This window comes from Caloenas nicobarica, chromosome 1 (assembly GCF_036013445.1).
Source record: "Caloenas nicobarica isolate bCalNic1 chromosome 1, bCalNic1.hap1, whole genome shotgun sequence".
Lineage (NCBI taxonomy): Eukaryota > Metazoa > Chordata > Aves > Columbiformes > Columbidae > Caloenas > Caloenas nicobarica.
In genome coordinates, this window is record NC_088245.1 from 214253238 (window position 1) to 214267127 (window position 13890).

At 57.9% G+C, this 13890-nt stretch overlaps 3 protein-coding genes across 8 annotated transcripts in view; 1 reads left to right on the forward strand and 2 right to left on the reverse strand.

Moving 5' to 3' along the window:
- Positions 1-13: 13 nt before the first annotated feature.
- Positions 14-4561, forward strand: DNAJB13 (DnaJ heat shock protein family (Hsp40) member B13). Of its 2 annotated transcripts, XM_065658602.1 has the most exons (8): positions 14-95; positions 303-406; positions 1325-1486; positions 1695-1852; positions 2604-2717; positions 3219-3332; positions 3420-3496; positions 3763-4561. In XM_065658602.1, the coding sequence occupies exons 1-8, from the start codon at positions 28-30 to the stop codon at positions 3914-3916; spliced, it is 951 nt and encodes a 316-aa protein (XP_065514674.1). In that variant the 5' UTR covers positions 14-27; the 3' UTR covers positions 3917-4561. The 2 variants fall into 2 exon arrangements, with proteins under 2 accessions (XP_065514674.1, XP_065514675.1); XM_065658603.1 differs by lacking the exon at positions 2604-2717 and having other exon boundaries at positions 1695-1827; positions 3302-3332.
- LOC136003209 (putative mitochondrial transporter UCP3) lies at positions 4520-9889 on the reverse strand. Of its 3 annotated transcripts, none has more exons than XM_065658601.1 (7): positions 9792-9889; positions 8636-8774; positions 8295-8505; positions 6026-6223; positions 5442-5543; positions 5179-5359; positions 4520-4995 (listed from the first exon to the last, which is right to left on the reverse strand). In XM_065658601.1, the coding sequence occupies exons 2-7, from the start codon at positions 8759-8761 to the stop codon at positions 4890-4892; spliced, it is 924 nt and encodes a 307-aa protein (XP_065514673.1). In that variant the 5' UTR covers positions 8762-8774; positions 9792-9889; the 3' UTR covers positions 4520-4889. The 3 variants fall into 3 exon arrangements, with proteins under 3 accessions (XP_065514673.1, XP_065514672.1, XP_065514671.1); XM_065658600.1 differs by lacking the exon at positions 9792-9889 and adding an exon at positions 9021-9093; XM_065658599.1 differs by lacking the exon at positions 9792-9889 and adding an exon at positions 9021-9093 and having other exon boundaries at positions 4817-4995; positions 6026-6253.
- A 533-nt stretch (positions 9890-10422) lies between these two features.
- Positions 10423-13890, reverse strand: part of C2CD3 (C2 domain containing 3 centriole elongation regulator) — a 48269-nt gene continuing 44801 nt past the window's right edge. For all 3 annotated transcript variants that reach the window (XM_065658594.1, XM_065658595.1, XM_065658593.1), the window contains exon 33: positions 10423-11324. In XM_065658594.1, the coding sequence (XP_065514666.1) occupies positions 11190-11324 (135 nt within the window). In that variant the 3' untranslated portion in view covers positions 10423-11189. The remainder of the gene's footprint in view (positions 11325-13890) is intronic.

The window sequence follows — 13890 nt, forward strand, 5'->3', positions numbered from 1 at the left end:
CTCCATAGCGACGCTGCAGCGGCCGCCATGGGGCAGGATTACTACGCCGTGCTGGAGCTGCGCCGCAGCGCCACGGACGCCGAAATCAAGAAGGCGTGAGGGGCTCTCGGCCTTGCGGGGGGAGCCCCGGGGGCGGGGAGCGGTCTAGGGGGCCGGGGGGTGGGGCCGGGCTGCCCTTCGCCTCCCCCCACCCCGCTCCCCAGTGTAGAGGCCTGAGAGGGGAGAGGGGCCTGGGGGCAGCTGTGGGGGGTCCTGGGCCCCCGGGGTTGGCTGCGAGGCGGGGATGTCCCGTGTTTTTGCAGCTATAGGAGACTGGCCTTGAAGAACCATCCTTTAAAATGCAAGGAGCCCTGGGCGCCCGAGAGGTTCAGGCAGCTGGCGGAGGCCTATGATGTGCTGAGCGACCGTGAGTGGGGAGAGTGTTCTGTGGGGGATCATAGAATCATTTTGGTTGGAACAGACCCTCAAGATCATCCAACTGTTCCCCCAGCCCTGGCACTGCCCCATGTCCTGAGAACCTCATGTCCGTCTGTCCAACCCCTCCAGGGATGGTGACTCCAGCACTGCCCTGGGCAGCCTGTTCCAATGCCCCACAGCCCTTTGGGGAAGAAATTGTTCCCCACATCCAACCTCAACCTCCCCTGGCGCAACTTGAGGCCGTTTCCTCTGGTCCTGGCGCTTGTTCCTGGGGAGCAGAGCCCGACCCCCCCTGGCTCCAAGCTCCTTTCAGGCAGGTCAGAGATCAGAAGGTCTCCCCTCAGCTCCTGTTCTCCAGCTGAACCCCCAGCTCCCTCAGCCGCTCCCATCACACTTGTGCTCCAGCCCCTTCCCCAGCTCCGTTCCCTTCTCTCAGCTCCCTCCAGCCCCTCAAGGCCTTTCTTGGCATGAGGGGCCCAAAACTGCCCCCAGGATTCGCAGTTTGGCCTCCCCAGTGCCCAGCACAGGACGGTCACTGCCCTGGGCCTGCTGGCCACACCAGTGCTGGTCCCAGCCAGGATGCTGGTGGCCTCTTGGCCACCTGGGCACACGCTGGCTCATGTTCAGCCGCTGGCACCAACACCCCCAGCTCCTTTTCCGCCGGGCACTTTCCAGCCGCTCTTCCCCGAGCCTGGAGCGCTGCCTGGGGTTGGTGTGACCCCAGTGCAGGACCCGGCACTTGGCCTTGTTGAACCTCAGACAACTGGCCTCAGCCCATCCATCCAGCCGCTCCAGACCCCTCTGTTTGGCCTTCCCACCCTCAGGCACATCCACACTCCCACCCAACTTGGTGTCATCTGCAGAATCACTGAAGGTGCACTCAACACCTTCATCCTTGTTCCCCAAGCCATGAAGAAAGGCATCTACGACAAGTTTGGAGAGGAGGGGCTCAAAGGCGGCATCCCTGAGGAGTTCAGCAATGACAATCCCTGGACTGCTGGCTACGTGTTCCACAACAACCCCAACAAAGTCTTCAGGGAGTTCTTTGGTGGCGATAACCCCTTTGCGGGTAGGTAGGGGGGACCTGGGGGGCCACCCCGGCCCCGTCTGTGGCCGCCGTGACGCCAAGGCCACCGCCAGCTCTGAGCTTTAAGCTTTACGGGGACGTTTCCCTGCCCAGCTGCTCCCAGGTCCCTCTGGTGCTGCTCAGGAGACCTCAGGGGACCCCCCGAGCTCTGATCTGAGTGAGGTGACCCCCGTTCTGCTCACTGGTGCAGAGTTCTTTGCCGAGGACGGCTCGGAGTTGATCGTGCCCTTCGGGGGGCTGCGAGGACGAGGGGCCATGAAGCAAGACCCTCCGATAGTGCGGGATCTCTACCTCTCCCTTGAGGATCTGTTCTATGGCTGCACCAAGAAGATTAAAATCTCTCGCAGGGTAGGGGTGAAAGGGGGGCGGAATTTGGGGCTGGATTCTCGGTGTAGAATATTTTGGCAGTGGAGCCTGAGGCTTTAGGGCTGATCCTGCTCTGTGTTGTCCCTCAGCGGGGTGACAGCCCTGCAGAGAAGGACTTGGGGGTGCTGGGGGTGAAAGATTGGCCACGAGCCGGCAACGTGCGCTTGCAGCCCAGAAATCCACCCGTGTCCTGGGCTGCATCCCCAGCAGCGTGAGCAGCAGGTGGAGGGAGGGGATTCTGCCCCTCTGCTCCGCTCTGGGGAGACCCCCCTGCAGTGCTGGGCCAGCTCTGGGTCCTCAGCACAGGACACACATGGAGCTGCTGGAGAGGGGCCAGAGGAGCCCCAGAAATGACCCGAGGCTGGAACAGCTCTGCTGGGAGGACAGGCTGAGAGAGCTGGGCTGTTCAGCTGGAGAAGAGAAGCTCCGGGGAGACCTTAGTGCGGCCTTTCCGGACTTAAAAGGGGCTGAGAAGAAAGATGGGGAGAGACTTTTGAGCAGGGCCTGTTGTGATAGGACAAGGGGTGATGGTTTTGAACTAAAGGAGGGAGATTCAGGCTGGACATGAGAGAGAAATTGTTGGCCCTGAGGGTGGTGAGAGCTTGGCCCAGGTTGGCCAGAGAGGTGGTGGATGAACCATCCCTGGAGACATCCCAGGCCAGGCCCGTCTCAGCCACACACCCACCTCTCCAGATGGGCCCCAACTCTTCTCATCCCCTCGTCCCCTCCCCAGGTGATGAATGAAGACAATCAAACGAGCACCATCAGAGACAAGATCCTGACGATCGACGTGCAGCCGGGGTGGAAGCAGGGCACCAGGGTCACCTTTGAGAAGGAAGGAGACCAGGTAACGACTGCGGCGTGAAGCTCTGGGTAAGGTTTCCTCAGGAAAACCGCAAAATCCCAGAACAGTTTGGGTCGAAGGGACCTTCAAAGCTCATCCAGTCCCACCCCTGCCATGAGCAGGGACGTTCTTGGCAGGTTTCTCATTTCTGTGGCTGCGGGCGGTTGGTGACACGACTAACGCAGCAATTCAGCGTTGCTGTGCTCAGAGATGCTCTGAGGAGCCCTTCCTGCCTCGATTTGCCTTCGGACAGAAAAAAATTAATAATTCCAAGAGATGGTTTTCTGCCTGTCTTCACATTTGCGAAACCCAGGCTGATTTTTCTTAATAGGAGTCTTTCATCAAAGACCTTTTTTTTTTTAATTAAAGGAAGAAATTCCTTTTCCCCTCACCCCAGCCAGCAACAAAAGGACGGGCATTTGTGTCACCTTTCCCTGGGTGAAATCATTTGTGCTCCCCCAAACCATTTCCCGGTCTCTTTATTTTTCTTTCCTCCATTTTTAGGGCCCAAATGTCATTCCAGCCGACATCACCTTCATTGTCCAAGAGAAACTCCACCCCAGGTTTAAAAGAGCTGACGACAACCTCATTTTTGTTGCCACTGTCCCGCTGGGAAAGGTAAAAGAGGAGACGGAGTCAACTTGAGTGTGTGCTTGTCCCCTGGGGTCACAAACACAGCTCCGGGTCGCGCTCCGTGTCTCGCAGGCGCTGACGGGCTGCGCGGTGCCCGTGAAAACGCTGGACGGGCGGTTGCTGAACATCCCCATCAACGACATCGTGGAGTAAGTGCCATGGGGCCGATTCCTCGGGGGTCGGATGGGCCCTTTCTGCGGGTTTTCGTGGCCGGGTGGGACACGCGAGCGAGACGAGGGGCTGGGACCGGGGCCGTGGGGACACGCGGCTGGGGGACAGGCCACCGGTTGAAGCTGGAGGAGCAAAGTTGGTCTGAAAAACCTGCGTGGGGATGGACACATCGGGGCTGGGAGCTGCGTTTCCCGCATCAGGTTCCTCCTGCCGCTCCTCTCAGCCCCTTTTCTTTGCTTTTCAGCCCCAAATACTGTAAAGTGGTGCCAGGGGAGGGGATGCCGCTGCCGCACGACCCCCGGCGCAAGGGCGACCTCCTCATCTATTTTGACATCTGCTTTCCCAAGAAGCTCACGCCTGACCAGAAAATGCTCTTGAGAAGTGCCCTCCTGTCCTAGGGGATGAGGATTTTCTGCCTCTTCTCCCACCAATAAAGCTCCGCAGCCACCGCTGCGGCCGGGTGAAAGTTGTTCCGAGTACCAGGGACCCTAAAACACAGGATCACCCTCGAACGCAGCACCCTGGACTCTCTTTTCCCTGGATCCACTTTGTTTTCCAGACTTTTCTCCGTAGCTGCTCCCCCACAGTGATGTGGAGGGTGACGGAGGATTTTGGGGGCGGTTAGAGTGCTCCCAGCTCACTTTGTTTGGGAACAGCGCTGGTTTGGGGGTGACTGTGCGCAGTGAAAGACCAAAAGCATGGAAGAAATGAGCGCAGGAGCGGCTGAGGCTTGGGGCACAGGAACTGGCCCTGAAGGCAGAGACCGAGTTGCGCCAGGGGAGGTTGAGGTTGGATTTTTGGGAACAATTCCCCAAAGGGCTGTCGGGCATTGGAACAGGCTGCCCAGGGCAGTGGTGGAGTCACCATCCCTGGATATTAAGATATTCTTAGATATTAGGAAAAAATTTCCCCAGAGGCTGGGACACACATGTGCCTTTTCTGGCAGAATGACCCCACCCCCACCCCGCCCCGAAAAAAGGCGCAGGAGCCCCAAGCGCTGCTGCGATCAGACCCCATAGGGGTGGTTTATTTGAAACATCAGTGAGGAATAACAGGAATCGCTGCATCCCCCGCCCTTCGACTCGCTCTCCTTGTTCCGCTTGCCTTGTTCCCACCGCTGCCGGGAAGCGACACTCTGCCCAGCCGGAAAACCTGGAACCATTTCTTATTCCTCCGTAAACTTCTCTCTGGAAACCTCCGTTCTCCCACATTTCTCCGCAGACATCGTCATTTCTCCATCTGTCTCGCCGGTCCCTCTTAGGGAGTTCCCCATTGGGCTGGGGGTTGCGGCATCGCTGGTCCCTCGCCGCTTTGGCAATTAATATAATTTACTCTCGTGTCTCGTCAACGCTGACGAGAGGGGCAGGGGGGTCAGGATTGCGCCGGCCGGGCCAGCATCACCACGCGCTGCAACTGCTCATAGGAGATGAACATCACGATGTTCCAGGAGCCGAGGCGCAGGAAGGAGGGGACGAACCTGCGCCGGGAAAAGCGGTGGGGACATCAGGGGGACGCCCCTGCGGTCCCCAAAGCCCCGGTGGTGGCACGTGGGTCGGGACATTCGGGGTGCGCTGGGTGATGCCGCGGTGTGAAGCGGAGCCGTTTGATGTCGTTGCGGTGAGTTTGCAGGTGCTCAGAGGGGACACGTCCCCAAACTCACCCCTTATAGAGGCCAGCAACGCCATCCTGCATGAGCAGCGCCAGGAGGCAGCTGAGCACGTTCCGATACTGCCCGGGGCCGGCGTTCATGTACCGCGTCTTCACCACGTCCACCGGCGATGCCACCACAGTGGCGCAGAAACCCGCCCCGAAGGCGGCTACAAAGTGGCAGGGGACGTTATCTGCGGGGCAGAGCCGGGGCGTTGAGGGCCGTGGGGACAGGGACGGTGCCTGGTTGTGTCCCCGTCCCCGCGCTGTCCTCACCTGTCATCAGCTGCGCCCGCAGCAGCGCGTCCTTGATGAGGTCGTAGGTGACGAGCTCCCCACAGTTGATGATGGCGTTGCGGGCGATGTTGGGCAGCGTCCCTGTGCAGGAGGGTGGTGGCATTGGGGACGGTGGTCACATCCCCTCCTGGGGCATCTTGGATGGATGGCCCAGCCCTGCTGTCCCTGTCCCCATCCCTGTCCTCCTTACTGTGCCTGTCTCCATCCCATCTGCATCCCCTGTCACATCCCTGTCCCCACTGCCATGTCCAGCCCCATCCCCTGTCACAGCCCTGTCCCCATTCTTGTCCCCATTTCTTTTCCTAACCCTATCCCCACCTTATGCCATCTGCATCCCCTCCTGTCCCTGTCGCCATCCCCATCCCATCACGTCCCTGTCCCCAACCTGTCACCAAACCCATTCCCATCCTTGTCCCCATTCCTGTTCCCATCCCTGTCCCCACCTTATCCTGTCTGCATCCCCTGTCCCATCTCTGTCACCATCCCCATCCCAGTCCTCATTCCCATCCCCTTCCTTTTCCCTGTCCCCATCCCTGTCCCCACCCCGCTCCGTGTCCCCGTACCTCTCCACAGCCCTCGGACGCCCTCCTCCCTGGCGATGGTGCGATAAGCGTCCACAGTGCCACTGTACCGGCGGGCGCCGTCCGGCATGGCCCCGTTGGCCTGGAACCGCACCTTGACCACGTCGGTGGGCTGGGCGCACGTCACCGCCACCGCCCCCGTGGTGCAGCCTGCCAGCAGCCGCGCTGCCAGCCCTGCGCCTGGAGACAGCGGGCGCTGGGACCCCCGGCCTGCCGGGGACCCCAACACCTGTGGGGAGCCTCCAGCCCTGCGGGGACACCCGGCCCTATGGGGACTCCTAGTTGTGTGAGTAACCCCAGCCCCGTGGGGACTCCCAGTCCTGTGGGGACCCCCAGTTGTGTGAGGACCCCCAGCCCAGTGGGGACGCTCAGGCTTGCAGGGACTCCTGGATGTGTGGCGATCCCCAGCCCAACGGGGACCCTCAGCTCTGTGGGGACCCCCAGCCCTGTGGGGACACCCAGGCCTGTGGGGACACCCAGCTGTGTGGAGACCCAGTGGGCACCCCCAGCCCTTCAGGGACCCCTGGCCCTGTGGGGACCCCCAGGCATAAGGAGACCCCTGGTTGGGTGGGGACCCCTGGTCCTGTGGGGACCCCCAGCCCTGTGGGGACCCCGAGCCCAGTGGGGACACCCAGGCCTGCAGGGACTCCTGGATGTGTGGGCACCCCCAGCCCAACAGGGACCCCCAGCCCTAAGGAGACCCCCAGCTTTGTGGGGACCCAGAGGCTTGTGGAGACCCCAGCCCAGCGAGGACCACTGATCCCGCAGGGACCCCCAGCTATCTATCCCGCCCCCCTGTGGGGACCCTGGTGTGAGCAGCCTGGGGTTGGGGGGTGCATCCTGTGGGGCTTGTGCACATCAGGGTGGGCTGTTCAGAGTGGGCTGTGTCTCCCTGGGAGAGGGTCCTGTGTGGGGACAGGGTGTGCGCAGGGACGGGGTGTGCGCAGGGATGGGGTGTGCGCAGGGACGGGGTGTGCGCAGGGATGGGGTGTGCAGGGATGGGGTGTGCAGGAACAGGGGTGCGCAGGGATGGGTTGCCCAGGGACGTGGGGTATACAGGGATGAGTGCACGCAGGGATGGGGTGCGTGTAGGGATAGGGTGCACAGGGATGGGGCGTGTGCAGGGATGGGGTGCGCAGGGATGGGGGTGCACAGGGATGGGGTGCGCAGAGATGGGGTGCACAGGGACAGGGGTGCGCAGGGATGGGGTGCGCAGGGATGAGGTGCCCAGGGATGTGGGGTGTGCAGGGATGAGTGCATGCAGGGATGGGGTGCGCATAGGGATAGGGTGCACAGGGATGGGGTGCACAGGGATGGGGTGTGTGCAGGGATGGGGTGTGCGCAGGGATGGGGTGTGCAGGGACGGGGTGCGCAGGGAGGGGGTGTGTAGGGACAGGGGTGCACAGGGATGAGTGCATGCAGGGATGGGGTGTGCAAGGATGGGGGTGCATAGGGATTTGGTGCACAGGGATGTGGAGTGTGCAGGGATGGATGCACACAGGGATGGGGTGCGCAGGAACGGGGTGCGCAGGGATGGGGTGCACAGGGATGGGGTGTACACAGAGATGGGGTGCGCGGGGAGGGGGTGCACAGGGAGGGGGTGTGCAAGGATGGGGTGTGCAGGGACAGGGGTGCACAGGGATGAGTGCACGCAGGGATGGGGTGTGCATAGGGATAGGGTGCACAGGGATGGAGTGCACAGGGATGGGGTGTGCATAGGGATAGGGTGTGCAAGGATGGGGGTGCATAGGGATTTGATGCACAGGGATGTGGAGTGCGCAGGGATGGATGCACACAGGGATGGGGTGCGCAGGAACGGGGTGCACAGGGATGGGGGTGCACAGGGATGGGGTGTGCGCAAGGACGGGGTGCGCAGGGATGGGGTGCACAGGGATGGGGTGTACACAGACATGGGGTGCGCGGGGAGGGGGTGCACAGGGACGGGGTGCAGGGACGGGGTGCACAGGGATGGGATGTACACAGAGATGGGGTGCACAGGGATGGGGTGTGCAGGGACAGGGGTGCATAGGGATTTGGTGCACAGGGATGTGGGGTGTGCAGGGATGGGTGCACGCAGGGATGGGTGCACGCAGGGATGGGGTGCACAGGGATGGGGTGTGCACAGAGATGGGGTGCATAGGGATTTGGTGCACAGGGATGGGGGGTGTGCAGGGATGGGGTGCACTGGGATGGGGTGCACCAGGATGGGGTGTGTGCAGGGACAGGGTCCCCCCCCCATCTCCCCACTCACTCTCAGCCCCCTTGGGGGTGTAGAGCTGCTTCACCGAGTCGTAGAGGCCGATGCGGATGGAGGCAAAGCTCATCTGGCGCTGCAGCCCGGCTGCCAGCCCGCTGTACAGGCTGCGGGGTCCCTCCGTCCTCACCATGGTGCTCAGCGTCCCCAAAACACCCCGATACTCCACAGTGCTGGTGCTGCGGGGGATCCGCACCTCGCCCTGGATCTGGGGGACACCGACTGCATCGCTTTACCCTCCACACCCCCCTACGAAACACCACCAAATCTAGCTTGAAGCCAGTGTGGGGGGGTTGTCCCTCTGCCCGCGGGTTTTTGGGGGTCTGAGGGGGCCGTACCTGCAGGCGCACTTTAGCGGTGTCCAGGGGGAACGTGCAGAGGTCGGCGATGCAGGCGGCCGTCCCCGCGCTGAAGAACTTCACGGCGGCTGTCGGGGGCACCTCGGGGGGCTTCAGACCCACCATAGCGGCCGAGGGGCTGGAAGGAAAGCGGGGGGGACAGTTTGTGGGATGTTGCGTCTGACGGGGCTTCAAGCAGGTGTCCAATTTGGGGACAGAGGTGACAATGTGCTGTGGCGGCTTTGGATAATCGCAAAAGTCAAATTGTGCCCTGTTTCTTTGCATCCCTGGGGAAACTGAGGCACAGGGCTCAGCCCACCCTCTCCGTGCCACCCAGGCCAAACCGGGGGGGCTTGGTGGCAGCATGTCCCCCACAATGACCTGCCTGTGTCCTCACTGTGGGGACCTCAGCACCACGTCCCAGCTCCTGCCTCACACTCCTCTCTTCACAGCCATCACACCCAGAACCGGCTCCTTGGTCCCCCCCTTATATTGCACCCAGGAGGACATTCCGGCCCCCATGGGGATCGGGTGACAGCGAAACCCCGTCACCTCGGTGGCATTTGAGCCGATGGCGGGGGGGTCACTGAGCACCCGTGACGGGCTGGCGCGTTTCAGGGCTCCGGCACAGCTTGGGGGGGGTCAGAGCAAAATCTGGGGGGAGCGGCACCCAATAACATGGTCCTGCCCCTTTGGCAGCCGCTGGGACTTCAAGGATGGGCAAGAAAATGGGAATTTTTTTAATCTAAATGTGCTCTGGGGAGGACGAGACGCAGCAAATGCTTGTCCAAAGGTTGGGAGGGAGAGTGGCACCCAGCGCTCCCCCCACGAGGACATTGGGTCCCTTTGCACCTGCGGGGCTTGTTTACCAGCAGGATTTCCTTTGTGCGGTGTTGCGTGTCCTGTAATGTGTCCCCTGAGCTCACGTGGAGCAGCTCCGCACCACGAAAACCGCGACGCCAAGGGGAAGGCACTGCTGGGAGGGCCGGGGCCAGAGGCCAAGGGTGGTCTAGAAATCCCCCTTTTCCTCTGTTTTTCTTAAAGCTGAGCCTGTTTCTCCCTTGGAGCTATTGAGCACATCCCCATGATGTGCAGAAAAGCCTCCGCTTGAGTGCGCAAGAGGGATTTTTGAGCTAGTTTGATGCCCTGAATCCACCTTTGCTCCGCGGATCGGGTTCTGTCCAGCTCGGCCGGCACCGATCCCCTGTCTCCAGCTGCTTCCTGGCATGTTTTCCTGGACCCTGCTCCACCGCTGACCTAAATATTAACACAGGAGGAAGACGCTGTTTATGTCGTGCCCGAGATAACTCAGGAGTCAACGTTGTCACCTCCTCTGTCACCGTGTTCCCTACACAGCCTCCATCCTGCCTGGGTTTTTTGGGATGTCACCAGAAGGAAACTCTTGTGTTGCTCCTGTTCTCACAGGGGGACAACTGGGATGGGGACACTTGGGATGGGGACACTCGGGATGGGGACATTCGGCACATTCATCTCCCAACCCTCACCCAGGCAAGGGCAGAAGAGATTTTACAGCCAGGACGTAACTCAATTTTGCATTTAGGGTTTTCCCCTATGAAAAACAAAACCGCAGAGGTGGGAGAAAAAAAAAAAAAGGGGACGGTGACACTTTGGTTCCTTACATCCTGAATTTCAAAGCGTGGTTTGAAAAGCAGCTCTAAATTGGAGTTGACTCGCCGCTGTCTGCACGATACAATATTTGATTACTTCTCAAAGCGCTGACCTTTCCGCGTGGCGCTGGTGTCACCTCCTGCCCGTCACGGGCAGCTCTTTGGGGACAGACTCTTGTCACCTGTTAACGAGCAGCTCGTGACCCGGCAGCGCGACCAGCCGAGGAGAAACCCGGGGGGATTTTATTGAAACACAAACAGCGGTACAAAAAAATAACTGAGCTCGGTTTGCGGCTGAGTCTGTCATCCAAAAGGTACCCGACATAAAAACGTACAAAAATAATTTAGAATATAAAAGCTCTATCTTTCTAGTAAAACCCTTTTGTACACACATCAATATTTTACAGTATCCTCGGCTTGTATCTGCACAAGCACCTTGGGCTCGTGCATTCCTCCGGAATCAGCAAATTATGCTTCCCAGGAATAATTTTTTCCCAGGAATTATTTTTCCCCACCAGTTATTTTCAAGAAGCCGCGACATGCGTGGGCAGGGAGCCGACAGTTCTCTGCTTGCCGCTGGGACCACCAGTTCCTTGTGTTCTCCATCATTCGCTTGAAGAAAAAGGAGCTGTCGTCTCCAAATGGGATGGTTTGTGTTCACTCCAAAGAAAAACGGTTAATTAGAGAAATTTAATGTGAATAATGGGAGTATCTGGAGACCAGACAACAGTGATGAGTCTCATCGGGGACCTGCCCTCGCAAGACACACAGTGTCTCCGCTCCCTTTGGTCGACCACCAGGCTTTAAGTCCCTCTAACGAGAAACCAATTGGGCAAATTTAAAGAAAAAAATCAGAAGCTGAAACCTACAGGTTCCACTTCGCCTTCCCTGGAGGACGCGGCGTTTGTCGTGGCACCTCCCCGACGTTATTCCTTCGGGGAGAGCTGAGCGGAGAAGATCCTGGCGATGCGTTCGGTTTCCTCTTGGGAGAGATGGGCGGCGGGCTGGGGCCGCTGGGGCCGGCGGTACGGGATGCCCCTCGGCGCGGATCCGCTGCTGCCCTGCGAGAGAACAAATAAAGACATTAAAGCCCGGCCGGCTCTTCTCTGATCGCGCTGAAATCGCGAGAAGCTGGATACATAAATCCAAAAAACCCTCGTGATGTGTTTTCTGTTGCTCACCGCTTCTCCTCGGAGCGGTTTTTCTCTTGTTCCGCGCACTAAGAGGCAACTGTTTGGAAAAAAAAAACCTCAATGTCTTTGTTCCAGCTGTTCAGAAAAAAAATAATCTGTGGTGAAATGGCGAAATATTTCCTTGCCCAATGTGATATCGGACACTGCGATGCTTTTCCTCAGTGCTGCAGAAAGCAAAAGATGAAAATCGGAAAGGTCCAAACCACAGAGTTTGGCTCTGGCAGGCGAACTGTGAATTTGTGAATGTCCGTTCTCAGCCAAAATCTTATTTTATGAAGCCAAAAGAATTATATCAGCGTATTCACCGGGCTCTGACTCTGTGAATTGTGCTTTTCAATTATTATTTGTAGAACCCTGAAAACCAAATCACCTTGCGATGTAGAGGCTCCTACACACCAAATCCAAACCTGCTGAGAAATCAGACGGGCCAGTCCCCGTTATCTGCAGGGACCCCTAAATAAAAACCACCATTTTAATCATTTTAACGCCATCCTGGTTTCCCTGCACCCTCCAAGATGTTACAGCAGCGCTAAAAATGGATAATTTCAATGTACAAAATAATTCCAAGTGGTTTGGAGAGCCGAGATCCGCCCTGGACCGGCGCCATGCGGTGCCGTTTGAGGACACATCGCTCGATCGGGGTCGGATTCCGAAAGCCGATCCGCCGCTCCGGCCTTTCACCCACATGGCTGGGCTGCCCCTCTGGCCTAGCCAGGCTCAGCTTTGCTGGGCGTGGTCGCGGAGGAAAGGTCTCCCAAGGTGAAACGAGAAACGGCGCCGGGATCCTGTTCCTGCGCGTCCCCCGTGTGTTGTTTGGGGAGGGAAGTGGCTTTTTTAGGAATAAACGGGTTTGGAGACTCCTTGTTTTTTGTTACCCGCACTTTGCAGGCGCGGATGACGAGGATATTGAATATTTGCCTGGCGATGGCGTCGCTGGTGGAGACTGCTGGGAAATGGATCAAACCCACCCCCTGATCTCCACATCCTGTTTGCTGGAGCCAGGACAAAGCACAAGAGGCTTAAATACGACGTAATTTACCATCAGTGACAATTTCTGCACCCAGACAAGACCAAGAGAGGCCGTAATCACAGTTTCTGAAGGTTGATTTTTCCAATATGCTGCCCCAGCGTCCTCCTGCATGGTCAGATTTGGGAGACGGAGGGATCGACGCTCACAAAGACGATGGTTGCGGTCGCTGGCTGGTTAATAAAAAAGACGACAAGGGTGGGGAACAGCTCCTGTGGTTCCACAACCAACAGCACAGAAAAAGGCGCGTGAAAACCTATAAATTCCTAAATGCTAAACACGAGCTCCCGGTTTCATACAGCTAATTGTATAAATTATAAATCACCTCCCTTTGTTCTGCTCGAGGTTGTGCAGAGAAGACGGGTCAGTAGATTCTTCTTCCTCCGCTGTTTTCTGGGCCAACTGTCTATAAAACACCCGAAATATTAATATCGGCTGGAGATGGACGGTAACCAGCTCGGTCCCTCTGTACAGCATTCGTGAGCAGTTCATAGATATAAATATTGAAGGTGAAAGCTCAGAGGACGGGCAAAAAGCTCCTGGTTTTAGCGCATCAAGCAGCGTTCACTTCTCAACACCGGTTTGATGTATTTGCAAAGAATTGGTACTTATTGCCCCATCCCTCGGCCCAGGAAGGTCTGTAATTGTATTAAAAGGAAAAAAAAAGAAGGAAATTCTGGCTCTTAAATCAAATCCGCTCATCAAATTGCAGCTAAACGACCCCTATGCCGCTTCTCTGCCACTAATATACCTAAAAAATATCAACCATGTCCACGTGAAACGCTCGCAGGAATTAATTGCAATGTGAAAACAGAAGCAGATTTTCACAATGGCTCTATAAATTCCCCAAATTATCCAAATAATCTTATTTTAAAGGGTCGTGAAACCGTGTTTCCCACCGCTCACGGGTACTTTTGCGTGCGCGGCTGGGAACCGGGACGGCGTATTAAATGTGAAGAATAAACGCAGAGGTTTTCACCGACACAACGGGACCTTTCTCATGAATTTCAGCAGGAGCGGCTGGAAATCCTGCAATTCGGAAGAGACGGGAACGCACCGTGTGGGAGGAGAGAAAGGGAAAAAAAAGAACAAATTTGCCTTGAGAATCCCAGATCCACCAGAGATTGTGGCACAGATGAGTGTTCCTGCAGAAATTACTTTTTCTTTTTCGCTTGCGCAAACCCAGTGACCCAAACCATCCAGAAAATAACCTTCCCCTGGTTGTAAGAATTTTTTTAAATGGAGAAATTAAATGAGATTTTTCTCCTTTGTTCTGAGAGGTGCCGCAGTCCTTCTCCTGTGGTGGATGAGGCCGGAGACACGTCACAAACCGAGCTGTTCCTGATCCGATCTGGTCGGCTGCAGCAGAAAATTCTGCCCCTCGCTTGCATTTACCATCGTTGCAAC